This window comes from Myxine glutinosa, chromosome 9 (assembly GCF_964187855.1).
Source record: "Myxine glutinosa chromosome 9, kmMyxGlut1.1, whole genome shotgun sequence".
Taxonomy (NCBI): Eukaryota; Metazoa; Chordata; class Myxini; order Myxiniformes; family Myxinidae; genus Myxine; species Myxine glutinosa.
In genome coordinates this window covers 125,520,330-125,548,045 of record NC_136269.1, presented here as the reverse complement: position 1 = coordinate 125,548,045, position 27,716 = coordinate 125,520,330, and the positions used below count along the sequence as shown (strand labels likewise).

Sequence of the window (27,716 nt, the reverse complement as noted above, 5' to 3'; positions counted from 1 at the left end):
AGGGTACCATTCGAGCAAATAATATAATACTATACACCTTTATGAATACATTGTACATATGTACTATATTCATCAATTAAATAAAGTTATTTTTGGTGTTTTGTAAAAGGGAAACATATCTCAAGATATTTTGCAACATTTGTGGAATAATTCAAACGGAAACAAAAATATTCACAATCGCCATTTTAAGTTCTCAATGAAGATTATTCGTTGTAAATAGTAACAATTTACAAGAATGTAAAAAAGGGCGATTTATACATTCATTTGCGCCAAAAGGGACTCGCTGACAGGATTACTTTGTGAGGAAGGTCGGCTTGGTAAAACTCAGGAGGGAGGTTTATGACCCATAATCCTTTGGGGCAGTGTGGAGTGAAGAAACAGAAAATGCGAAAGTAAAACATTCACAGGTTGGTTCCACAGAGGTTAATAGAGGGGCAGTGGAGACTCCCAGAAAGAGAAGGATAACGTGTCGATAGAGAGGAGTTCATAAAGAAGGAAAGAAAGAGACGAATTCCGGTTGGTGGAGAAACAGAGCGCGAAGCCGGGATTGACCATGGAATCCTCCAGTGGCCTCCCGGGATTCTCTCCTGGACTGACGAATCAGCAGGTGAGCTCTCTCGGCGTGTCCTGCACACATTCGAACTTGTCACCACCATCTCGGGTCCGAATTTGGTACATGTTGGCTTTAGGGATTCCTGCCGTTTTTACTTTCACATTTTGCATTCGTCCCTTGCTTTCTTTGCTATTCGACTTCGTTTAACCTGGACAAGATCACCTATTTAGGAATTCCACAATAGAGTGCGAAGAATTCCCAAAGCGAAGAATGCGAGCCTCAATTGGATAAACTCTTTGTTGGGCTTAGCTGCTGTCGACCTCTTCAGTCTTTGGGGAAAGGTGTTGCTGTCGACCTCTTCAGTCTTTGGGGAAAGGTGTTGCTGTTGACCTCTTTGGGGGCAGGGTGTTGCTTGCTGTCGACCTCTTTGGGGCAAGGTGTTGCTGTCGACCTCTTTGGGGCAAGGTGTTGCTGTCGACCTCTTTGGGGCAAGGTGTTGCTGTCGACCTCTTTGGGGCAAGGTGTTGCTGTTGACCTCTTTGTTGGGCTTAGCTGCTGTCGACCTCTTCAGTCTTTGGGGCAGGGTGTTGCTGTCGACCTCTTCAGTCTTTGGGGCAGGGTGTTGCTGTTGACCTCTTTAGGGCAAGGTGTTGCTGTCGACCTCTTTGGGGCAAGGTGTTGCTGTTGACCTCTTTGGGGCAGGGTGTTGCTGACGACCTCTTTGTTGGGCTTAGCTGCTGTCGACCTCTTTGTTGGGCTTAGCTGCTGTCGACCTCTTTGGGGCAAGGTAGGTGTTGCTGTTGACCTCTTTGGGGCAGGGTGTTGCTGTCGACCTCTTTGTTGGGCTTAGCTGCTGTCGACCTCTTTGGGGCAAGGTAGGTGTTGCTGTCGACCTCTTTGGGGCAAGGTAGGTGTTGCTGTCGACCTCTTTGGGGCAGGGTGTTGCTGTCGACCTCTTTGTTGCAAGGTGTTGCTGTTGACCTCTTTGTTGGGCTTAGCTGCTGTCGATCTCTTTGGGGCAAGGTAGGTGTTGCTGTCGACCTCTTTGGGGCAAGGTAGGTGTTGCTGTCGACCTCTTTGGGGCAAGGTAGGTGTTGCTGTCGACCTCTTTGGGGCAGGGTGTTGCTGTCGACCTCTTTGGGGCAAGGTGTTGCTGTTGACCTCTTTGTTAGGCTTAGCTGCTGTCGACCTCTTCAGTCTTTGGGGCAGGGTGTTGCTGTCGACCTCTTTGGGGCAAGGTGTTGCTGTTGACCTCTTTGTTGGGCTTAGCTGCTGTCGACCTCTTTGGGGCAAGGTAGGTGTTGCTGTCGACCTCTTTGGGGCAAGGTAGGTGTTGCTGTCGACCTCTTTGGGGCAGGGTGTTGCTGTCGACCTCTTTGTTGCAAGGTGTTGCTGTTGACCTCTTTGTTGGGCTTAGCTGCTGTCGATCTCTTTGGGGCAAGGTAGGTGTTGCTGTCGACCTCTTTGGGGCAAGGTAGGTGTTGCTGTCGACCTCTTTGGGGCAAGGTAGGTGTTGCTGTCGACCTCTTTGGGGCAGGGTGTTGCTGTCGACCTCTTTGGGGCAAGGTGTTGCTGTTGACCTCTTTGTTGGGCTTAGCTGCTGTCGACCTCTTCAGTCTTTGGGGCAGGGTGTTGCTGTCGACCTCTTTGGGGCAAGGTGTTGCTGTTGACCTCTTTGTTGGGCTTAGCTGCTGTCGACCTCTTTGGGGCAAGGTAGGTGTTGCTGTCGACCTCTTTGGGGCAAGGTGTTGCTGTCGACCTCTTTGGGGCAAGGTGTTGCTGTTGACCTCTTTGGGACAGGGTGTTGCTTGCTGTCGACCTCTTTGGGGCAAGGTGTTGCTGTCGACGTCTTTGGGGCAGGGTGTTTCTGTCGACCTCATTGGGGTGAGCTGTCGACCAATGGGGAAAGTTGTTGTTGACCTCTGGGATGAAGTGTTGTTGACCTCTGGGACAAAGTGTTGTTGACCTCTGGGACGAAGTGTTGTTGACCTCTCTGGGCAGAGGTGAGCGGTGATCCTGCATTTAGGTCGTTTCACCAAAAGGGGCTTGATGGTGGAGTGTGTGAGCCCTGCAGAAACCTGGGGGTAGGGGACGGGGGACAAAGCACGGAATGAGCAGAGGGTGCAAGACCACAAAGGAGGCGGTAGAAGACAGAGAGACCACTGACCTGTCTGCGATGTTGACGTGATCGACCATAGACTCGGCTTCAGCGCAGGTGTTTCCAATACTCATGTTGTTGACCTCCTTGTGCTGAGGTGTTGCTGACATCTTTGTGCTGAGCTGTTTTTTTTGTAATTCTATTTATTATTCTATTTATTATTATTATATTTGTACGAGTATATTAAGTTGAGGCTCATGTAAGAGCTACCACATAAATCGTATAATAAAGGGAGGGGGATAGAGAGAAGGGGAAGCACAACAACAGTTGAGAACAGGGACATCGGGAGATCTGTGTAAGGGAGTGGGCTGGGGTACACAGGATAAACAAGATGCACACTGCAAGAGTTTCAGGAAAGAAAACAGAATTTGGAAAAGGTGGATCTGGGGTGAATTATGGGGGTAGAAAAGATCAAGGTTTTGGATGGGGAAAGATAAGAGATGGTGGTGAACAGCTGTTTTGAAGACTTGGAGGGAGGAGTGGGATTGAAGAGTGTGGGAGTTTGTTCCAGAGGCGGGAGTAAAGAGGAATGAAAGAGTGAAGGTGAATAGAGAGTCTTGTTTTGCACAGTTTCACCAGAAGAGGGTTTCTGGCAGATCTTGTGTGTCCTGAAGGAATATTTGGGGGGCAGAGCACAGACAGAGCAGGGGGAGCTAGGCCAGACAGGAGTCGGTAAAAGACAGAAAGACCACCAAACCTGCCCGCGGTGAACGAGTGAACGCCCTCAGAATCGGCATCATGAGGCAGGAGCACCGGCCCAGAGGGGCGAACCGTGTATTCCATCAAGCTGCAGGTGAAAGCTTTGTATGTGGTGAGGAGATCAGTAGTGCCACGAAAGGACTTTGCACGATGGAGGATGATGCACAGTCGGTGAATGGCTTTGGAGGCCAGCTTGGAAATGTGGTTTTCCCAGGAAAGATCATGGCAGATAGTGAGGCCCAAAAGCTTGAGTAAAAAAAAAAGAAGCAAAAAAGAACCTTTTTTTGGCAAGGTGTTATTGACCTGTTTGGGGGCAAGGTGTTATTGACCTGTTTGGGGGGGCGAGGTGTTATTGACCTGTTTGGGGCAAGGTGTTATTGACCTGTTTGGGGCAAGGTGTTATTGACGTGTTTGGGGCAAGGTGTTATTGATCTCTTTGGGCCGAGCTGTTGTTGACCTCTTTGGGGCAAGGTGTTGTTGATCTTTTTGGGCCAAGCTTTTGATCGATCTCATGATAGCTCTTGTTGACGTCCTTGCAGTATTGAGGTTACATACATGCCAACATTTCGGGAAAAACCCTGAGATTTGCATTCTGCTCTGACTTCATTCTCGCTGGAACCACACAGAAAAAAATTGCAAACAGTTGTCATATAAAGGTAATTTGCACACAATGGTCACGTACAGGTCATTGGTATCCGACTTTTACCTCATGTGCTTGTTCACCTCCATGTGTCCTTGTCCAACCTCTTGATCTCGTTCTCACTCTCGTTTCTACTCTGCTGTTGATGTTTCTCCCTTTCCATTCTGCTCCAGCTCTAACACAAGCCTTGACCATGTATAATTACAAAAATTGTGATTGACTGATTTACACAAACAAATGGATTTATTACAAAAGCATGATAAAGGAAGTATCAGACCTACATCTGATGGTCCAAGTCCTTTGCCAGATTGATGACTTTCAGAATGACAATTCGCCACAGAATGCTCTGCGCGTATAATTTATTTTATTTATTTATTTACGTTGGAGGCTCAAGGAACGGACTGTATAGCCCTCATCAAGGCTGGGCCTTAAATAAAAGAGAAGAAAAGTGCATGATGAAAAGTGTATGGTGTTTGTTTGTGAGAGAGATTGAAGCTAGCCCCGGTAGCTGTAGTTTGTGCAGAATCGCTATTTCTAGGAGTATGTGCAGAAACTCCTAGAAATAGCGATCTTCGGGGCATGTGAATTTCTATCGTGCGTGCACAACGGGGTTGTTACCTAAAATATTTCACAAAGCTTCTAAAAGAAGCCAAAAATACTTGGAAAAGTACCCGAGAGCGCTGGGGCTTGCCTCTGCACAACGGGAGAGTTTGAGGGGGACTGGTAAAGGAAGTATCCAAACTCATCCGTCCACAACAGATTTCACGTTATCTGGTGTGCGGACTTCTGAACACCGATTGCCAGGTCATATATGGGACTTGTCAATGCACAGTGTAACTTTAAAATCCATTTGGGGGGGATTGGCGGGAATAAGAGTTGTAAGGGTTGTTGTCAATATATTTTGTTTGGTTCTGGTGCCACAAGGGAAGTAATATAACGATTTTGGCATCTGTTGCTGTGTGCGTGCATGCGTTATATCCACTGCAGATGCTCACTTGTATTTAAACAGGAAAAGGTATGAATCCGACACTTGGCATCAATGGATATTTCTGGTATTTTAAAGTATTTCCCCGAGTCTCATTTGCATCCAGAAACACAATCATGGTTAACCATTTTGAATGTGGCAGTGTGGCACTCTTTTGTTTAAATGCTGAACATTATGTTTCAAAGACTATTTGAACTAGAGTGGCACTCGGTAGAGCGCATACCTCCGCCAGGCTGAACAGTTTACGCTTTGTATCCCACTGATAGGCCAGATTCTGTATCTGTATCTGGACCTGGACCAAGATCTAATCGGATTGTTCTTGTCATCTACCCAACTCATCCACCCGGTTTTGTCATCACCCGGCCAAAACGTTTTTGAGCTATTGTACTATATATTGTTTTGGTCCAATCTCAATTGTGAAAAATCACTTCAAAATTATAGGGTCCAGATCTTCACCAAAATATAATTAATTTGTCCTTGTCACACATCTGACCTGTACACTATGTTTCGTCTAAAACCGTGCACAACTTTTTTGATATCCTGATCACAGACAGACAAACGGGTGAAAACATAACCTCCTTAACCTGCCTTGGCGGATATAAATTATAATTACAGATTTTGCGCTAGCAACCGCAGGTTAAAAGTGCCACAGTTCATTGAAGCGGGTCTCTGAAAATGCGCACACAGCACATGTGCGAAAGGCCTCATCAGCATTCCTACCGCATAATTTTGAAAGTCCTGTATTGTGTCTGATCTGTTGCTGGATTCATTGCTCATCTACTTCCTCATCCAGTATGTCCTCCTACAGCAACATCTGGTATCCACTGAACTCCTTGTGAAGTTTTCCATCTGCAGCTTGAACGACATCAGCAAACTGTTCACAAAGGGTCCAGATGTCAGTACTTGGCTGTCGAAAGATCTTTCGGATTGATTACTCCTGTATACAGTCGTGGCAAAAAATATTGGCACCCTTGCACTTTTTTCAAATAAGACACCATTTATTCCAGAAAATTGTTGAAATAAGAAAATACTTTGGTTTCCACTGTCGTGAAAATCATCCACAGACACGACTTGTACCTTGGGTAGGTTTAATATCATTTAGATCTGTGGTAACATCCTGTAAAATACATTCATGCAATAGACATCAGAATCGGAGTATTACATGGGAAATGACCGATATCAATAGGCAAAGCAAGCAAGTCCAGCATATAGGTGCGTACATACCATTCAAACTACAGGACTATATGTCACAGTAAGTGTCGCTGGAGTGTCCTTGCGTCGCGGTTGTCCCGGGTCTTATAGACGCCCCTTTAGTGGGATAAGCGAGCACTCCCGGGTTGACCTTCAGTATAATTTCACTACATTCTCCCCGCCGTTAAAACCATACTGCTGCCGCTAGGCAGGTCGCAAGCAAGCGTCAGCAATAATCGAATGGGGTACGTCAATCCACGTCAGTCGGTCCACCCGTAGCGGTCGGGGCGGCGAACTACCCTGCCAGTTCGTGTCCGGAGACTACCGGGTACGGCGTCCCCAAGCCCGGAGTCCCCCGCGTCGGAATAGCTGCCGGAGGTGGGTGTCGGAGGGGGCATCCCAGAGCCATCAGGCAAGGGAGTAGGCGACGACGGAAGTGACGGCAGTAGTTCCATAGAGGAAGCTTCGGTAGAGTCCATAGACTCGTAGATTGGTTCGTCGATATCCCTGTCGTCGACCCCACAAGGGGCGAGATGGCGTACAGAGACAGTAGACTCGCGTCCGTCTGCCGTTATCACACGAGCATGCTCGGGATTAGCCTGGAGTACCCGCACCTTATCAACAAAGGGGTCATACTTGCTAGCGCGAACTGCTCGTTTGAGATAGGCCGGCCCCGGCTCAGCGAGCCAGCTGGGTAAAGATTGGATACTACCCGAGCTTCTAGGGTGGTGGAACAGTCTTTCGTGAGAAGTCTGGTTGGTGGCTGTACATAGGAGAGCCCGGATCGAGTTTAGAGCCGCAGGTAGCGACCACGCCCATTTATCGAGGCCCCGGCCGAGGGTCCTGAGGCTTAGCATGACGGCCCTCCATATAATCCCATTAAAGCGTTCGATCTGCCCATTCGCCTGGGGCCGGTACGGGGTGGTGTAGCTCGAAGCGACATTATTTTGGAGCAAGTAGCCCCTCACCTCCTGAGACAGGAACACCGCACCCCGATCGGTATGCACGTAGGCCGGATACCCAAACATAGAAAACAAATTCTGCAGGCACCGTATAACCGTGGCAGCCGACATATCCCCGCACGTATAAGCAAAGGGGAATCGCGAATACTCATCAACGATAGTGAGCAGATAACGAGAGTTACTTGACACCAGCAGCGGCCCTTTGAAATCCATCGCCAATCGCTCCCACGGTCTAGTAGCCCTAACCAGCGTCCCCATAGGAGGGTTGTAAAAACGCGGTTTGAGCTCTGCACAGATAGTGCAATCATGGCAGATCCGGCGGATGTCCTCAATCGAGTACGGCAGATTACCACTGCGCACAAAATGCGCGAAACGCGCCACCCCGGGATGACACATAGTGCCGTGCAAAGCGCGCAGTCCCTCCAAAGTTACAACCCCCGCGCAAGTGGCCGGCCTCGATAAGGCGTCGGCGACCAGGTTATCCTTCGCCGGGCGGTATTTGATGGTGTAGCAGAAGGCGGCGAGTTCGATACGCCAGCGAGTGATTTTCTCATTCTTAATGCGTTGAGCATGTAAGGTGTCGTACATGAATGCAACGCTTTGTTGGTCCGTGATGATTTGGAAACACCGCCCGAGCAAGTACGGCCGCCATCGCCGAATTGATTCGACGATCGCGTACGCTTCCTTTTCGACAGACGAATGCCTCCGCTCAGCGGTGGTGAGAGTCTGCGAAAAGAAAGCCACAGGGCGCCCCCCTTGTGAGAGAGTCGCCGCTATCGCATGATCCGAGGCATCACTTTCCAAGACGAAAGATGCACTCTCGTCTCTCGAAAGATGGACTTAAGCAAGTCCAGCATATAGGTGCGTACATACCATTCAAACTACAGGACTATATGTCACAGTAAGTGTCGCTGGAGTGTCCTTACGTCACGGTTGTCCCGGGTCTTATCGACACCCCTTTAGTGGGATAAGCGAGCACTCCCGGGTTCACCTTCAGTATAATTTCACTACATCCACATGTGTATTTCTTTGGTTTGCAGTGGAACAAAACAAAAAAAGCTGAAAGAATTACAATATCTGTTACGGATTCGTTACTTCCGTTGTTGTGGTTTTCATCCACTTTAAACATTTTTGATTCCATGTACTATGATTGTTTTCAAAAGGTTTATTGTGTATGAACTGTTTTCAAAAGGTAGAAAAGTTAGAGTTAAAAGAAACAGGAAACCGGATCGGGAACCGGACGACGACAAAGAAGAGGAAGAGAGAAAAAGAAGGCGGAGCGAGTGAAGTCGGAGAAGAAGCCTAGTCGCTTCGAGTTCTGGAGAAAACGTTGACGAACGACAGTCACTAGCGAACTTTTGGGTTTCCTGGGAAAGGGATTCCTGCGACAGAGTGGTTATCGCTGTGACAGATTAACCTGCGTGTCAGGTTTTGCGATCGATTCAGGAGAGAATCATCGTCGGGCCGTTACGTCTCGAGAACGGGCCGTCGGCCATTTTGACTCGCGCGCTTTGTGCGTCGGGCAAGGTTTCTTTGCCTTGCTTCAGCCTTTGCGCGTCGCGCAAGGTTTTTCTTTGCTTCACGTCAGCCGTTTTCACCGCTTTCAGACGTATCTGGTGTGTGTGTGTGTGTGTGTGTGTGTGTGTGTGTGTGTGTGTGTGTGTGTGTGTGTGTGTGTGTGTGTGTGTGTGTGTGTGTGTGTGTGTGTGTGTGTGTGTGTGTGTGTGTGTGCGTGCGTGCGTGCAACGCGGATATACCTGAAGGTAAATCTGAGGTTTGCCGACTGCGAGCTGTGGAACGTCCATACCCGAGGGTGTGATTTCCCAGTCGCCTGGAGGGCGCCTTTGGATTTCCCAGTCGCCTGGAGGGTGCCTTTGCACAGCTTTGGCAGCAGGACTGTAATTGCCAATCCAACGCGATTGTGGTCTCGATTGGACATTGATCTGTCGATCGCTGGAGCGGATCGACTTTGGCTTGAAGCCGGGGAATAGATACATTGGGAATCTTCTTCTTTTCGCTCACTTGGAGCACAGTGAGTTATATTGTACGAACCCGATGGTACCATCATAGGAATGATATACTATTTGTTGTACAATTGATTACCATTGTTTTTGTACTGTTATTCTTGTGTGATCTTAATACAATACCTGTTGGTTTGTAACAATTGGTGTGGCTTCACCATTGATCTTTGACATACAGAATAACACATTTTTCTGCCGTGACTCCTCTCTGGGCTCAGAGGTACACCGTGACCAGGGGTCGGGGAGGAGCACGTAACAAATCTTAGCTTATTCCACACAGAAATCCTAAAATGGCCTGGACAATATTATTGGCACCTTGTAGAAGTTGTTAGAAATAATTAGATTTTAAGCAGGTGATTCTCCTTTACTTTGGAATTGAACTCACCTGTGGTGAGTTGCAGGTTCCTGCAATATAAAAACCAGTCACTCCACCAGTTTGAATAGAGAAAAGGCGCCATTCTGCTGTTTTTTGTCACTGTGTGTAACACAATGAGCATGGAGAAAAGAAAGAAAACCAGAGAATTGTCTGAGGAGGTCAGACACATGGTTGTAGCCAAGTATGGACAATCTCAAGGATACAAGTCCATCTCCAGAGACCTTGAGGATTCTGTGTCCACCGTACACAATGTTAGGAAATTTAAGGCCCATGGCACTGAAGCCAACCTCCCTGGACGTGGCTGCAAGAGAAACTTGATCGAAGATTGCAGCGAAGGATTGATCGAATGGTGGAGAAAGCACCTCAATGAACTTCCAAACAGATTCAAGCTGACCTTCAGACACAAGGTACGACAGTTTCACCTCGCACCATCAGTCGCCAACTCAATGAAAGAGGGTTCTATGGTAGGAGACCCAGGAGGACCCCATTGGAGAGAGAGAGAGAGAGAGAGAGAGAGAGAGAGAGAGAGAGAGAGAGAGAGAGAGATAGAGAGATAGAGAGAGACATTGAGACATTAGAAAGCCCGACTCGAGTTTGCCAAAACACACCTGAACAAACCAAAATCCTTGTGGGAGAATGTCCTGTGGACAGATGAGACCAAATTAGAGCTTTTAATAAAGCACATCATCTCTATGTTTACAACCCGGTGTGTACGCCAGTTTAGAATAGGTACACCGTATCCCTGCGTGTCGTAAGAGGCGACTAAAAGGGTTGGCGTCAGGAAGGGCATCCGGCCATAAAAACATTGCCTCAAAAAGAGAACCATGACAATTACAACTACATATGGGCAGGGTACAGCCCGAAATACCCCGTGGGGGACCCCACTCCCTCTCGTCGAAACTCAATGTGGGGAACCCGATCGAAGCAAGGGTGGAAATCGCGCCATTTATGACGAAACGTCTGATGCCCGACGTGGAGATCGGTTTCTGAGGTTTTGGACATGGAATGTAGGGACAATGACAGGGAGATCAGGAGAAGTGGTGGAAGTATTGGTCAGAAGAAGAGTGGACATATGTTGTGTGCAGGAGATGAGATGGAAGGGAAGTGGTGTGAGAATGGTGAAGGGTAGGCTGGGACAGAAATACACGTTTGTGTGGCAAGGGTGCCCAGAAGGCGTGAATGGTGTTGGTGTCCTGTTTTCTGAGGAGTTTGTAGACATTTGTTTGTCGACACAAGAGGAACATTGAGGAAGTTAGAAGTGGAGGAATGGTTGATCAGAGTTGTGATGGCAATGTGCAAAAGAGCGCGCACAGCTGTAAGGACGAAGGACGGGAACAGTGGTGAGTTTGAGGTGAAGGTGGGAGTGCATCAGGGGTCGGTACTAAGTCCACTACTATTTGTAGCTGTGATGGAGGTGCTGGCTCAGAACGTAAAGGAGGGTTTACCGTGGGAGTTGTTGTATGCAGATGATCTGGTGTTGATTGCGGAAAGTATGGATGGACTGAAGGAAAAGATGAACAAGTGGAAGGAATGCATGGAGACAAAAGGTCTGAAGGTGAATATAGGAAAGACGAAGGTGATGGCAAGTGGTAAAGCATGTGGTGAGGTGGAAAGAACTGGGAAGTGGCCATGTGCTGTGTGCAGGAAGGGTGTCGGAGTGAACTCCATTCAATGTACAATGTGCGCTGAGTGGGTTCATCAAAAATGTAGTGGTCTGAGAGGGTCATTAACCAGTGTGGCAGCTACATTCAAATGTACGGTGTGCACAGAGGGAGCTGCAGATGGAGGAAATGTTGAGTTGGATCTTGGAGACGGCGTGAAGCTGGAAGGTGTGAAAACATTTTGCTACCTCGGAGACATGCTGAATGGAGAAGGTGGATCAGACTCGGCAACGGTTGCTAGAGTGAGATGTGCATGGAAGAAGTTTCGGGAACTGAGTGGCGTGCTGATGAGGAGGGGAGTGTCGTTGAAGCTGAAGGGAAAGGTGTATGCTGCATGTGTGAGAAGTGTTATGATTTATGGGAGCAAGACATGGGTCATGAATGTAGAGCAGCAACGAAGGCTCGAAAGGGTGGAAATGCGAATGGTTCGGTGGATGTGTGGAGTATCGTTGAGAGAGAGGAAGACAAATGATGAATTTCGAAAGATGATTGGAATAGAGCCTGTGATTGATGCTGTGAAGAGGAACGGGTTGAGATGGTTTGGTCATGTGTTGAGGAAGGATGAAAGTGACTGGTTGAGAAGAGTGATGGAAATGAATGTAGAAGGAAGTAGAGGTCGAGGAAGACCGAGAAAGACTTGGCTAAAGATGGTGGAAGAAGAAATGTGGGCAAGGGTGTTAACAAGGGGAGATGCAGAAAATAGGGCAAAATGGAGAGGATTGTCATGGGGACCGCAAGGCTCCCCCCTTGCAGGGGGGAAAAATGCATGGGGACCAAAAGAGCACTTTCCTTATAGTCAAACATGGACGAGGTTCAATGATGTTTTGGGGTTGCTGTGCTGCCTCTGGAATTGGGTGCCTTGAATGTGTGCATGACGTCCTGAAATCAGGAGATTACCAAGGCATTTATTTTGGAGCGCAATGTTCAACCCAATGTCAGAAAGCTGGGTCTCCGTGAAAAGTCATGGGTCTTGCAGCAGGACAATGACTCCAAACACACTTGAAAAAGCACCCAGGAATGGTTCAAGACAAAACGCTGGACTGTTCTGTAGTGGCCAGCAATGAGTCCAGATCTAAATCCCATTGAGCACCTGTGAGGAGATCTGAAAACAGCTGTTGGGAGAAGGCACCCTTCAAATCTGGGAGAACTGGAGCAGTTTGCATCAGAAGAGTGGGCCAAACTGCCAGTAGAAAGGTGCAAGAAGCTCATTCATGGCTATAGGAAGCGCTTGACTGTAGTTATTTTGTCCAAAGGCCATGCTACCAAATATTAAGTCGAGGGTGTCAATAATTTTGTCATTTGCCTTTTCTTTTTCTTTTCTGATTTAAAAGGATATATTAAGTTCTGAATCAAAAACAAAGGTTCTGTGATATTAACAGTGAAATAAAGAATTGTGGATACTAAAATATTTTTTGATTTCAACAATTTTCTGGAAGAAATGGTGTATTATTTGAAAAAAGTGCAAGGGTGCCAATATTTTTGGCCATGTCTGTAGCTTTAATATATATGTCAATTAGGGCATCTTCTTATTCTTCATAGACACTGCACCATTATTGTAGCACTGCCTACATTCTTACATGAACTTATTGTGGAGTGGAATGCCTTGTAGGTTCTCTTTCATAATTTACTGCTTGGCTGTAAATCCAATGTAAACATCATTCAGGGTTGAAGAATACACAATACTGCTTCTGACAGATACAGCAAGGAAACATGGAATAAAATTATAACCTTAATTAATAATGATATATTATTGACTGCGTCTTTTCAATACAGCATTAAGAATTTTTGACAAATATTGAAACCAAAATGAGCACGTAGTAAGGATAAACAACCCTTCCTTTCACGCCATGGGGTGCACGCGGCCACCAAGGCAGTTTCATTGGCTAAGGAGTGCAATCCTGGGCGGTCGCCACTCCGACGCAGGATACTACCAATGGCTTTATTACCCCCAGTAAGCGGGTATTCGTTTTGCCGACCTCAGAAGGATGACAGGCTGAGTCAACCCACCTGGTGTTATTTCAATGGCACAACTGTGGCTCAAACTCAAGACCTTAAGATCTTAAGCCAGCCACCTTAATCATGACAAAAAGAGCTATTCCTCCCTTCCCCGGGCAACGTTGGGTACTTCAGGTGGTATATGTTTTTGTTTCCACTAATTAAAATCCCATTTTTTTCTTTCAGGGTGGTCTTACGCCTGGGATTCAAATGTTCAGCCCCATGTTGCCATATGGCACGGGCCTTACACCGCAGCCGGTCGCCGGCACTACACTTGGCTTGCCTGATGATTCACATGAGCAGCAGCAGCAACAACAGCAACAAGGACAGCCTGGGCAGAACCAACTGGATGCTGGAACGTCACAAGTATGCAGTTTTGGACTGCTTGACTATTGTTTAATTTTTATGCATTCTGATTTTGGTTAAAGATGTAAAATAGAAGTAAAGCAATTCTGCCATTGTAACCTGTGCGGCACTCCTGCATTAACACCAGCACGAGATGTCCGCGTCTCCATGGCCTTGCTAAGTATGCATTTCATAGTTGCAAGAAAAACATTGTTACACTTGCATCACGACTCTGCAGCGTGAATCTTTCCTACATTCTAATTTTGCAGGCACAGGTGCCAGGGTTTAATTCGTCAACGACCACTGCACTTCCCAGCGGCAGCACCACCTCAGGACTTCCCGGAAGTGCTCCCCTTTATCCCTCACCCATGACCCCAATGACTCCTATGACACCGATGACGCCTGTTGCTCCAGCGTCTGAGAGTTCAGGCATCGTTCCACAACTGCAGTACGTACCATGCTTTTCTGATTTGGCCCATTTATTGCTCTTGAATTAAGATCGTTGTGAGTTTTTTTGAATGCCCTTTCACCACATTAATACTTACTGGGCCAATGCTGCTTCCTTAACTAATTTCTGGGATTTAGCTGATGCTTCTTTATTAATTCGTTTTGCTGATGCTTCTTTTGCTGGCATCGTCCCTTGGAAGGACGTTTAGCTGGAGCACCCGTCTGCCAGCACTGGTTGTTGATGAATGTTAAATATCCCACAATGGCTTTCACAGAGGAGATGGCCTCGATGTACCCACACTTGCCTCTCGGCTATCTAGCCGAGGCTCAAATCCCAACATGACTATAAACTCATCCCAGTGTTTCATTGGAAAGGTATTTCATCAATGTGTGTGCCGTCCCTCAGATTGATGTTAAACTAGGTCTCCTAGATGCCGGCATTAGTTTGTGGATGTTAAAGATCTCACGGTGTTCTTCGTGAAGAGCAGGCGAACTATCGTCAGCACCCTGAAGAAATTACAAAATGTTTCTCGAACTCCTGCTGGGAAGGCAATGGCAAACCACACAGTATAATCCTTATCAAGAAACTCCCTCACTCGTGCATGTGCATTATCACTTCCCCCTACCCGTGCCCTCCACTTTACTATGACGTTTTTTTAGAACTTGAATATTCATCTTGTATCATGAAATGCATGTAAAATGTCCTGGTCTATTTTACCTTCCCAACTTGCCCAAAAGGAACATTGTTTCAACTGTTAACCTGTGCTGCAAGCTTGATTTGAAGAAGATTGCTCTTCACGCACGGAATGCTGAGTACAACCCCAAGGTACAATCCATTGTTGAAACACTTTTGCCCTGTCCTGTAAACAATGACTTTCCAGTTACTGAGATGGGGGTAATTGTTTATAAAGTGTAGCAATATATTTCTGTAACATCAATAGCAATCTTTAAAATAGAATTATCGTTGATGCGTATCTTTGTGTCCTCAATTGGTTCTTGACCTCAAAACATTGTCTCAATTTCACATGAAGCGATGCCAAAAGTAATGGCCTCCATTATTATTATTAGAATAATTATTATTACGATCATTTTGTAGTGGACATCTTGTCAGGCAGTGAGTGCACTTCCTCCAGATTTTAATAAATATTTCATAAATATTTTATTGATACTAAATTTTTATAAATACTAAAGGTATTTTAAACGGTATCACGGTATTTTAAAACAATTTCAATGTTTGCTAGAAGACAGGGCAGTATGTAGAATCGTACTAATGTAATCATACGACTTAAAAAAATAAATATATATACCTATTTTGGGGGGTAAACCCCCGAACCCTTCTGTATTTCTCCTTGGATCCCTGATTTTTCTAATGCCTTGAACAAACATTGGTACATCACGGGTGATGAAAGTTGTAATCGAGTTTCAACAAAATTGCGTGTGTACTTTTGGAGAAGAGAGCATTTTCTTTATTTATTTTTTTGTATACAAGATCGAGGCTCGTGTAAGAGCTAACATTAATCACAAAAATACAAACTGATACATAAAACATATGATAAAGGGAGCGGGAGACGAGATGGGGAGAGAGAGGGAAGCACACAAGTACAACGTTTGAGAGCAGGGAGATCTGTTGGAGGGAGAGGGCTTGGGGGGGAGGAAGCATGGGAAGGGGGATGGAGGGGGGGGGGTGGGAGAGGTATAAAACAAATGCACAATGATAGGACTTCCAGGAAAGAAGTTGGTATTTCAAAAAAGTGGATCTGGGGTGAATTAACGGGGGTAGAAAAGATCAAGGTTTTGGATGGGGGAAGTTAAGAGATGGTGGTGAACAGCTGTTTTAAAGACCTGGAGGGAGGAGTGGGATTGAAGAGAGTGAGGGAGTTTGTTCCAGAGGCCGGAGAAAAGAGGAATGAAAGAGTGAAGGTGAATAGAGAGTCTTGATTTTGGCTGTTTGACCATATGAGGGTTGCAGGCAGATCTTGTGCGACCTGTAGGAATATTTGGGGGACAGAGCACAGACAGAGCTGTGGGAGCTAGGCCGGAGAGGAGTCGGTAGAAGACTGAAAGACCACCAACCTGCCTGCTGTGATTGAGTGAAAGGCCCTCGGAGTTGGCTTCATCGTGGGAGATTCCAATGATTCTGAAAGCTTTGGTTTCAACAGTGTGAAGACGAGCTAGGTGCGAGACAGGAGCACCAGCCCAGAGGGGAGAACAGTATTCCATTGAGCTGCGGATGAAAGCCTTGTATGTGGTGAGGAGCTCAGGTGTGCCAAGGAAGGACTTCGCATGACGGAGGATGCCCAGTCGGCGACTGGCTTTGGAGGTCAGCTTGGAAATGTGGTTTTCCCAGGAAACATCATGGCAGATAGTGAGACCCAAAAGCTTGAGTGACAGAACTTCTTGGAGAGGATTGTTCAGAAAGTTGAGGGGAGGGTTGTCCAGTCGGTCTTTTTGGAGAGACGTCGTAAGAGTGTGAGATTTGTCAGGATTGAAAGACATGTTCCACTTATTTGACCAGACTGTGATTTTTGTCCAGGTCTGCAGAGAGTGAGGAGGCTGCAGACTGCCGATCTGAGGGATGAGGAATGGAGCAGCAGAGAGTGGAGTCATCAGCAAAGAGAAAGAGAGGATTTTCCAGGAGAGTCGGAGAGATCATTGATGTAGACCAGAAAAAGCACATGGCCTAGAACACTGCCTTGGGGAACTCCAGCCTGAACAGGAAGGGGGGATGAGAGAAATCCATTCAGGGCCACACGTTGACTACGACCAGAGAGGAAGCCCGCAAGCCATGCGTGGAGATTTCGATGGATACCATAGGAGGAGAGTATGGTGAGCAGAGCGGGGTGCCAGACCATATTGAAGGTACGTGATACAGTGCATTCAGAAAGTATTCAGACCCCTTCGCTTTTTCACATTTTGTTATGTTGCAGCCTTATGCTGAAATCGTTTAAATTCATTTTTTCCCTCATCAATCTACACTCAATACCCCATAATGACAAAGAGAAAACAGGATTTTAGAAAGTTTTGCAAATTTATTAAAAGAAAAAACTGAAATATCACATTTACATAAGTATTCAGACCCTTTGCGATGACGCTTGAAATTTAGCTCAGATTCTTCCCATTTCTCTTGATCATCTTTGCGATGTTTCTACACCTTGGTTGGAGTCCACCTGTGGTAAATTCAATTGATTGGACATGATTTGGAAAGGCACACACCTATCTATATAAGGTCTCACAGCTGACAATGCATATCAGAGCAAAAACCAAGCCATGAGGTCGAATGACCTGCCTGCAGAGCTCAGAGACAGGATTGTGTCGAGGCACAGTTCTGGGGAAGCCTACAAAAAAAAATTCTGCTGCATTGAAGGTTCCCAAGAGCACAGTGGCCTCCATAATTCTTAAATGGAAGAAGTTTGGAACAACCAGGACTCTTCCTAGAGCTCGCCGCCCGGACAAACTGAGCAATTGGGGGAGAAGGGCCTTGGTAATAGAGGTGACCAATAACCCGATGGTCACTCTTAGCGCCAGAGATCCTGTGTGGAGATGGGAGAAACTTCCAGAAGGACAACCATCACTGCAACACTCCACCAATCTGGGCTTTATGGCAGAGTGTCCAGACGGAAGCCTTTCCTCAGTGAAAGACACATGAAAGCCCACTTGGAGTTTGCAAAAAAGCACTGAAAGGACTCAGACTATGAGAAACAAGATTCTGTGGTCTGATGAAACCAAGATTGAACTGTTTGGCCTCAATTATAAGCGTCATGTCTGGAGGAAACCAGGCACCGTTCATCACCTGCCCAATACCATCCCAACAGTGAAGCATGGTGGTGGCAGCATCATGTTGTGGGGGTGTTTTTCAGCAGCAGGGACTGGGTGACTGGTCAGAGTTGAGGGAACAATGAACGGAGCAAAGTACAGAGATATCCTCAATGAAAACCTGAAACAGAGCGCTCAGGACCCCAGACTGGGCCGAAGGTTCACCTTCCAACAGGACAATGACCCTAAGCGCACAGCCAAGACAACACAGGAGTGGCTTAGGGACAACTCTGTGAAGGTCCTTGAGTGGCCCAGCCAGATCCCTGACTTGAACCCAATCGAACATCTCTGGAGAGACCTGAAAATGGCTGTCCATTGATGGTCCCCATCCAACCTGACAGAGCTTGAGAGGATCTGCAGAGAAGAATGGCAGAAAATCCCCAAATCCAGGTGTGCAAAGCTTGTCGCGTCATACCCAAGAAGACTAGAGGCTGTAATCGCTGCCAAAGGTGGTTCAAAAAAGTAATGAGGTAAGAGTCTGAATACTTATGTCAATGTGATATTTCAGTTTTTTCTTTTTAATAAATTTGCAAAACTTTCTAAAATCCTGTTTTCTCTTTGTCATTATGGGGTATTGAGTGTCGATTGATGAAGGAAAAAAATGAATTTAAACGATTTCAGCATACGGCTGCAACATAACAAAATGTGAAAAAAGTGAAGGGGTCTGAATACTTTCTGAATGCATTGTATGTCAAGGAAGACAGCTCTAATTTCCTGTTTGACATTGAGGACCTCCATCCATTGTTGAGACAGCAGAAGCAGCATGTCCAGAGTAGAGTGACCTGGTCTGAAACCAAATTGATGATCTGAGATCAAGCCATTGGAGAAGAGGACGGATTTGATGTCATAAGTGATGATTGATTCCATGACCTTGCTGATTATTGGGAGCAGGCTGATTGGTCTGTCGTTGCAGGGATCTATTTTTGCACATTTTTTGTGTAAAGCGGTAATGTTGGCTGATTTCCAAGCAGATGGCAGCTGAACTTGAGCAAAAGAGAGGGTGAAGAGAACAGAGAGAGAGGGTGTGAAAGAGTGGCAGAGCAGGATTTTCGGACCCGTGGGCTGATGCCGTCTGGTCCAGTTGCAGAATCAGTCGAGGTTTGACAACTTCTCCACCTTGTCAGGAGAGAAGGACACAGTCCAGGAGCAGCTGGGTTCGACTGGGAAAGGTGGGTATAGAGAGAGATGGGTTCGGGACACAAGATTTTGAGGCAAACAGAGTTGAGGCATTCGGCTTTTTCGCGTGCGGTGTCAGCTGTGTAGCCATTTGAGGTAAAGGAGGGGCTGGAGGGGGAACAAACACCAGAAACAGATTTGACCAGATGCCACCAGGATTTGGAGGCGGGAGACAGGTTTGAGAGTTCTGTCTTGAGAGTAGAGAGATATTGTTTCCTGGCTCTCCTGAGGGTAGACACACACTTGTTCCGAGCTTTGTGAAAGGAACTGAGATTACCTTCAGTTGGATCAGCCTTTCATGAGGTGAAGGCAAGTTGCTTCATGGCAACTGCCTCACCACAAGCTGCAGTGTACCATGGACGGTAGGAAGGGTCTGACACCTGATGACAAGATAGGATAAATCTGTGCATGAGAGAGATCAGTTTACTTTGGAAGAATTCCCAGAAAGAGTTTATGTCAGAGGCAGTCGAGAGTTTATGTCAGAGGCAGTACTGGTCTCCCAGACCAGTCCGGATGATTGATGGCTGCTTGAAAACCTTGCCAGTCAGCATGAGTGAAATGCCAGACTAGTCGGCACTGAGGAGGCTCTCTGAGAATGGCCAGAGAGATGTCCATTTTAACAAGGAAATGATCAGAAGAACCGATTGGAGCAGAAGAAGAGCAGCAGACATTTGCAGGGAAGTTAGTGAACCCACACATCAGCATATCTCTATGGGTCAAACCCACCACACATCCCCTTGAACCCTGATTTTTTGTTTTTTTATGCCATGAACAAACCTTGATGCATCACAGGTGATGAAGGTTGTGGTCAGGTTTCATTGAAATTGTGTGTGTAGTTTCAGACAAAAGAGCAAATACCTACTTTGGGTGGGGAACCCCCCTCCCATAACCCTCCTCAGGGCCCGATCTTTTAATTTTTTTTTTTTTTTAAATGCCGTGAACAAACTTTGGCACATCACGGGTGGTGAAGGTTATGGTCAAGTTTCATCAAAATCGTGTGTGTAGTTTCAGAAAAGAAAGCAAATTCAGAAAGGTCTTTCAGAAAAGATCTGGGGAGAGGGTGATCACATGGTTAAAAAGGACATTTGACATTTCACCTTGGGTCAAGGTAAGTAAAGTCAAGTACATGTCAAAGGTCAGTTAATATCAAGAAGATGTCAACAGAAAACAATAAGCAACATATTTTTCCAGTTTAGGATCCATCAGAACACATTTGAGATGGTAACTAATGATTGGCATTCAATAATAATGCGAAGTGATAGGATTTACGTGTATGGTGAAGACTATATGTTAATTATGCATATTTTTTCTCTTATTAGGTCATTTGCTTATTAATTTGCATATTGCAAACATCTGAGAGGGCAAATGACAAAACAAATGTCATAATCAATGTTCCTTGTGAAATTTGCCACATTTTGGTACCAAGGTCGATATACTTTGAATCAAGTATGGTCACTGTAATGACGTTTGAACTTTAACCTTGATCTCGCGAGATCTTGGAGACGGTGGCAGGGGTTTTCGACGGTCCACACGGTCTCAACGTTTTTCAAAGTTAAGTCTGTTCACAATTGTATTTTGTCGAAACTGTATTTATCGTTCGGTGTGTGAACTTATAGTGTCCCCCTTGGAAGTTTCTCGGTGTTTATCTTTCATAAATTAATCGTTTGTTTGCCGCGTCGGGAGCAAGGCCTTGCAGCCTCAGGCTTCCCCCGTTGAAGGTTGTTCCTTCCTTCGCTGTTTTGCTAGCTTTTTTGATTTCCCCTTCTCCACCAAGCTTCACCAAACATCTACTATTTGTCTAACGTTATAACCCCCACACCCCCCCCAAAAACAAACAAAAAAACAAACAAACAAAAAACTTTTATTTCCCTTTCTCCTCGTGTGCTTTTGCCTCTGCCCACGTGCGCTGTCTCGCCCCGCCCCCATTTTCCCCTTGCCTTCCACCTTTTGCCCTGTTCAAGTGACTCGTGGTCGTCGCTCTAGGCTTCCTCTCCCCATTGGTATTTTGTGAATCTAAGATTGTTCTTCACAGTTCTGTTTAAATATGTTTCAACTATCCCCTTCAGTGTTTTATTCAGTGGTTTATTAAAACACGCTGTTTTTCTTCTCATTTAAAAGGCTCCTTTCAATTTCCTCTTCAACTCATTCCATTTCAAAAAAATATTCAATCTCTTATGATTCCAAATCACTCCATGCTCTAAATTCTCATTCATTCCATCCCTCCTCCATCGTTCTTAAACGAATCGCTAACTTGAAAATCACAACAAACCCAATTTGTTATATACTAGGGCATGCCCGTACTATATATAAGCTAGGATGTGCCCGTACGTGGGTGCCCGTTCCTTGCCAAAAAAAAAAAAAAAAAAAATTTGTGTAGGGGTGTGTGTGTGTAAACATCCTAGGGCGTGCCCGTACGTGGGTGCAAAAAAACATGCGTGCAAACAACAACAACAAAAAAAAACTTTGAAACCACGTGGCAGTAACGACCACAGAACCCCCCCCCCCCCTCTATTTACATGAATGGTTTGGTCCATTCGCAACGACCACAGAACCCCCCCCCCTCTATTTACATGCAATGGTTTGGTCCAAAGCGAACGGTTTGGTCCATTCGATGTGATTCGATGATTCGATGTGAATGGTTTGGTCCATTCGCAACGACCACAGAACCCCCCCCCCCCTCTATTTACATGAATGGTTTGGTCCATTCGCAAAGCCAAAGCGAACGACCACAGAACCCCCCCCCCCTCTATTTACATGAATGGTTTGGTCCATTCGCAAAGCCAAAGCGAACGACCACAGAACCCCCCCCTCTATTTACATGAATGGTTTGGTCCATTCGCAAAGCCAAAGCGAACGACCACAGAACCCCCCCCCCCCCTCTATTTACATGAATGGTTTGGTCCATTCGCAACGCCAAAGCGAACGGCGAACGGCTAAATCGCCATAGCTCGGTAAGTACTTGTCCGATTAATTTCAAACCTTGAAAAGGCACATCCTCGGGTCCCCAGCAATATACCTGGCAAGTTTCAAGTATATCGGACCCGTGGTTGTCGAGAAACAGCGGTCACAGACACACAGACACACAGACACACAGACACACAGACACACAGAGATTGCTGGAATTATAGATAGATGTTCATCTTTCATTAATCATCCACTTTCTAAACTCCCCCCTTGCCCCTCCCCTTCAAATCTCCCCCCCAACCATCCCTCCCAAATTCTCCCTCCTCCCACCTCCTTCTCAAAGCTGCCTCCTCCCCACTTCCTCTCCCTCCTATGTCATACCTCCACCTCCCCCAACCTTCTACTTTCCTCTGCCCCCCCTCAAACAAACTCTCACTGTGCCTCATTCCATCACCATCAAACCTTTCGTCCTCCTCATCCTTCCCTTTCTTGTAACTCTTCGGTAATCTCTGACACACTATCAACTGCTCTTCCTATATCCCCCTCTCACCCTTCATCTGACCTTACCCCTCCCCTCCCCTGTCCTGCACCCGATGCTCCCCCTCTCTTCTCACTAACGGTATGGACCTCAAACATCCGGGGCCTTCGCTCAAACCTGATTGATCTCTCCATTCAGGTTGCTTCTGAAAATCCAGACTTGATCTGCTTAACAGAAATTTTCCTCCTTCAAGATGTCTCTGATTCCTTAATATCTCTTCCTGGTTACTCCCTCCTCTGGTATGATAGACCTGATCCTCGTCCTGGTGGTGGGGTGGCTATCTTTATCAAAAACTCTCTTCCTCACTCTCCCTGCACTGCCCTCTCTCCACCCCACCCACAGGAGTACCTCTGGCTACGGCTTCCTCTCCGCTCCCACCTTTTGTTAATATGTGTTCTGTACCGTCCTCCACACAGTAATGACTCCATTTACATTTCTCTGTCGGACAACATGGACCAACTTCTATCAACTCATCCAAACTCTCTCTTCCTCATATGTGGCGACTTCAACTGTCATCATGCTGGCTGGGTGTGGATTCATCTCTCACCAGCCATGGCACCTCAGCAAAGGACTTCTGCGACTCATTGGGACTGACACAATCTGTCAATTTCCCGACCCGGATCTCAGTCAATGGAGTATCTTCTCTTCTGGACTTGGTTATGACTAACTTCCCTACAAATGTCTGCTGCTCTTCTTCTGCTCCAATCGGTTCTTCTGATCATGTGCTTGTTAAAGTGGACATCTCACTGGCCATTCTCAGAGAGCCTCCTCAGCGCCGACGAGTCTGGCATTTCACTCAGGCCGACTGGCACGGTCTGCAAGCAGCCATCAATCAACTGGACTGGTCTCCCATCTCTAATGCCTCTGACATCAATTCTGCCTGGGAATTCTTCCAAAGCAAACTGCTCTCTCATGCACAGATTTATCCCATATCGTCTTCAGTTGTCTTACCCTTCCTCCCGTCCATGGTACACTGAATCTTGTGGTGAGGCAGTTGCCCTGAAACAACTTGCCTTTGCGTCTTGGAAGGCAAATCCAACTGAAGGCAATCTCAGTTCCTTCCACCAAGCTCGAAACAAGTGTGTTTCTACCCTCAGGAGTGCCAGGAAGCACTATCTCTCCACACTCAAGATTGAACTCTCAAACCTGTCCCCTTCCTCCAAATCCTGGTGGCGTCTGGTCAAATCCGTTTCTGGTGTTTGTTCCCCCTCCATCCCCTCCCTTACCTCAAATGGCTACACAGTTGACACCGCACGTGACAAAGCCGAATGCCTCAACTCTGTGTTTGCCTCAAAATCTTGTGTCCCAAACCCATCTCTCTCTGTTCCCACCTTTCCCAGTCGAACCCAACTGCTCCTGGACTCTGTGTCCTTCTCTCCTGACAAGGTGGAGAAGTTTTTATCAAACCTCGACTCTGATTCTGCAACTGGACCAGATGGCATCAGCCCTCGGGTCCTAAAGTCCTGCTCTGCCGCTCTATCTCACCCTCTCTCTGTTCTTTTCACCCTCTCTTTTGCTCAAGGTCATCTGCCAGCATCTTGAAAATCAGCAAACATTACCGCTTTACACAAAAAAGGGGCAAAAAGAGATCCTTGCAACTACAGACCAATCAGCCTGCTCCCAATTATCAGCAAAGTAATGGAATCCATCATTGCTTCAGATATCAAATCCTTCCTCTTCTCCAATGGTTTGATCTCTGATCATCAATTTGGATTCAGACCAGGTCATTCTACTCTGGACATGTTGCTTCTGCTGTCTCAACAATGGATGGAGGTCCTCAATGCCAAACAGGAAATCAGAGCTGTCTCACTTAACATATCACGTGCCTTCGATACGGTCTGGCACCCAGCTCTGCTCACCAAACTCACCTCCTATGGTATTCAGGGGAAATCTCCACTCATGGCTTGCGGATTTCCTCTCTGGTCGTAGGCAATGTGTGGCCCTGAATGGATTTCTCTCATCTTCCCTGCCTGTTCTGGCTGGAGTTCCCCAAGGTAGTGTTCTGGGCCCTGTGCTATTTCTGGTCTTCATCAATGACCTCTCCGACTCTCTGGAAAATCCTCTCTATCTCTTTGCTGATGACTCCACTATCTGCCGCTCCATTCCTCATCCCGCAGATCTGCAGTCTGCAGCCTCCTCACTCTCTGCAGACCTGGACAAAATCACAGACTGGTCAAACAAGTGGAACATGTCTTTCAATCCTGACAAATCTCACACTCTTACAATGTCTCTCCGAAAGGACCGACTGGACAACCCTCCCATCTACTTTCTCAACAATCCTCTCCAAGAAGTTCTGTCGCTCAAGCTTTTGCGTCTCACTATCTGCCATGATCTTTCTTGGGAAAACCACATTTCCAAGCTGGCCTCCAAAGCCAGTCGCCGACTGGGCATCCTCCGGCGTGTGAAGTTCTTCCTTGGCACACCTGAGCTCCTCACCACATACAAGGCTTTCATCCGCAGCTCAATGGAATACTGTTCCCCCCTCTGGGCTGGTGCTCCTGCCTCACACCTTGCTCGGCTTCACGCTGTTGAGGCCAAAGCTTTCAGAATCATTGGAATCTCCTGCGATGTTGTCAACTCCGAGGGCCTTTCACTCACTCACCGCAGGCAGGTTGCTGTCTTCTACCGACTCCTCTTCGGCCTTGCTCCCCCAGCTCTCTCTGTGCTCTGTCCCCCCAATATTCCTTCAGGTCGCACAAGATCTGCCTGCAACCCTCTTATGGTTAAACTGCCAAAGTCTAGGCTCTCTGCTCACCTTCACTCTTTCATTCCCCTTTTCTCCCGCCTCTGGAACAAACTCCCCCACTCCCTTCAATCCCACACTTCCCTCCAGGTCTTTAAAACAGCTGTTCACCACTATCTCTTATCTTCCCCCATCGAAAACCTTGATCTTTTCTACCCCCAGTAATTCACCCCAGAGTCCTTGCAGTGTTCATATGTTCCCCACCCCAGAGTCCTCCCCCCAAACCCTCTCCTTCCCACAGATCTCCCGATGTCCCTGCTCTCAAATGTTGTGTTTTTGTCCTTCCCCCTCTCTCCCAATCTTGTCTGCCGCTCCCCTTGTTTTTTGTGTTTTGTGTGTCGGTTTGTCTTTTTGTGTGATTAATGTTATCTCTTTCACGAGCCTCGATCTTGTATACAAAAAAACCCAAAAAAAAACAAAAAAAAAACCTTGAGTCAAGGTCACTAAAGGTCAACAGAAAAAATGGCGACATCATTTTTCCGATTAGTAGGACCCAGTAGAATACATTTATAGTGGTTGCCCAAAATTAACATGAACTGCACACAAACCCCCCCCCCCCCCCCCCCCCACCTCACTAAAATGGGAAAGCCCTTGAGTGGCTCAGACAAAGCCCAGACTTGCATCCCATTGAGAATCTGTGGAAAGACTTAAAGATTACTGTTCACCGACGCTCCCCATCCAACTTGACAGAGCTTGAGCAAATCTGCAAAGAAGAATGGGAGAACCTCCCCAAATCCAGATGTGCAAAGCTGATATGGACACACACAACAAAACTCGAAGCTGTAATCGCTGCCGAAAGTGCTTCTTCAAGGTATTGTCTCAGAGGATTGAATACTTGTTTAAATTCGAAATTTCTGCAATTCATTGTCAATTGTTTTGTAAAGATTTCTAAAAAAGTATTCCACTTTGTCATTATGGCGAATTAATGTGTCAATCAGTGACAAAATATCTCAATATAATCCATTTTTAATTAATGCTGTAACACAACAAAATGTGAAAAAGACAAAGGGTGTGAATACTTTCTGAACGCACTGTGTGCTAGTAAACCCACATGATACTTATTTTACAATAACTTTTTTTTTCTTTTTTTGTATACAAGGTCGAGGCTCATGTAAGAGCTAACATTGATCACAAAAAAGACAAACTGACACATAAAACATATGATAAAGGGAGCGGGAGAACAAGATGGAGAGCAGGGACATCAGGAGATCTGTGGGGGGGAGGAGGCATGGCAAAGGGGGGAGGGGGGGGGGAGGTGGGAGAGGTAAAAAAAAAACATGTGGACACTGCTAGGACTTCCAGGAAAGAAGTCAGTATTTCAAAAAAGTGGATCTGGGGTGAATTAACGGGGGTAGAAAAGATCAAGGTTTTGGATGGGAGAAGATAAGATAAGAGATGGTGGTGGACAGCCGTTTTAAAGACCTGGAGGGAGGAGTGGGATTGAAGAGATTGAGGGAGTTTGTTCCAGAGGCTGGAGAAAAGAGGAATGAAAGAGTGAAGGTGAATAGAGAGTCTTGATTTTGGCAGTTTAATCATAAGAGGGTTACTGGCAGATCTTGTGTGACCTGCAGGAATATTTGGGGGACAGAGCACAGAGAGACCTGGGGGAGCAAGGCCGGAGAGGAGTCGGTAGAAGACAGAAAGACCACAAACCTGCCTGCGGTGAGTTGGTGAAAGGCCCTCGGAGGTAGCTTCATCACGGGAGATTCCAATGATTCTGAACGCTTTGGTTTCAACAGCATGAAGACGAGCTAGGTGTGAGGCAGGAGCACCAGCCCAGAGGGGAGAGCAGTATTCCATTGACCTGCGGATGAAAGCCTTGTATGTCGTGAGGAGCTCAGGTGTGCCAAGGAAGGACTTCGCATGATGGAGGATGCCCAGTCGGTGACTGGCTTTGGAGGCCAGATTTGAAATGTGGGTTTCCCAGGAAAGATCATGGCAGATAGTGAGACCCAAAAGCTTGAGTGACAGAACTACTTGGAGAGGATTATTCAGAAAGTGGATGGGAGGGTTGTCCAGTCGGTCTTTTCGGAGAGACATCGTAAGAGTGTGAGATTTGTCAGGATCGAAAGACATGTTCCACTTGTTTGCCCAGTCAGTGATTTTGTCCAGGTCTGCAGAGAGTGAGGAGGCTGCAGACTGCCGATCTGAGGGATGAGGAATGGAGCGGCAGAGAGTGGAGTCATCAGCAAAGAGATAGAGAGGATTTTCAAGAGAGTCGGAGAGATCATTGATGAAGACCAGAAAAGCACAGGGCCCAGAACACTGCCTTGGGGAACTCCAGTCTGAACAGGAAGAGGAGATGAGAGAAACCCATTCAGGGCCACACGTTGACTACGACTAGAGAGGAAGTCCGCCAGCCATGCGTGGAGATTTCCATGGATACCAAAGGAGGAGAGTTTGGTGAGCAGAGTGGGGTGCCAGACCGTATCGAAGGCACGTGATATGTCGAGGGAGACAGCTCTAATTTCCTGTTTGGAATTGAGGACCTCCATCCATTGTTGAGACA

General features: G+C 46.7%; 1 protein-coding gene across 2 annotated transcripts in view; it reads left to right on the top strand.

Annotated features, from left to right (window-relative positions):
* The first annotated feature begins 173 nt into the window (after positions 1 to 173).
* LOC137434965 (TATA-box-binding protein) overlaps positions 174 to 27,716 on the top strand; it is a 64,347-nt gene continuing 36,804 nt past the window's right edge. The window contains exons 1-4 of one of the 2 annotated variants that reach the window (XM_068128232.2): positions 174 to 607; positions 13,428 to 13,607; positions 13,856 to 14,034; positions 14,772 to 14,859. In XM_068128232.2, coding sequence (XP_067984333.1) covers positions 554 to 607; positions 13,428 to 13,607; positions 13,856 to 14,034; positions 14,772 to 14,859 — 501 coding nt within the window. In that variant the 5' untranslated portion in view covers positions 174 to 553. The remainder of the gene's footprint in view (positions 608 to 13,427; positions 13,608 to 13,855; positions 14,035 to 14,771; positions 14,860 to 27,716) is intronic. The other variant, XM_068128233.2, reaches the window with a different exon arrangement.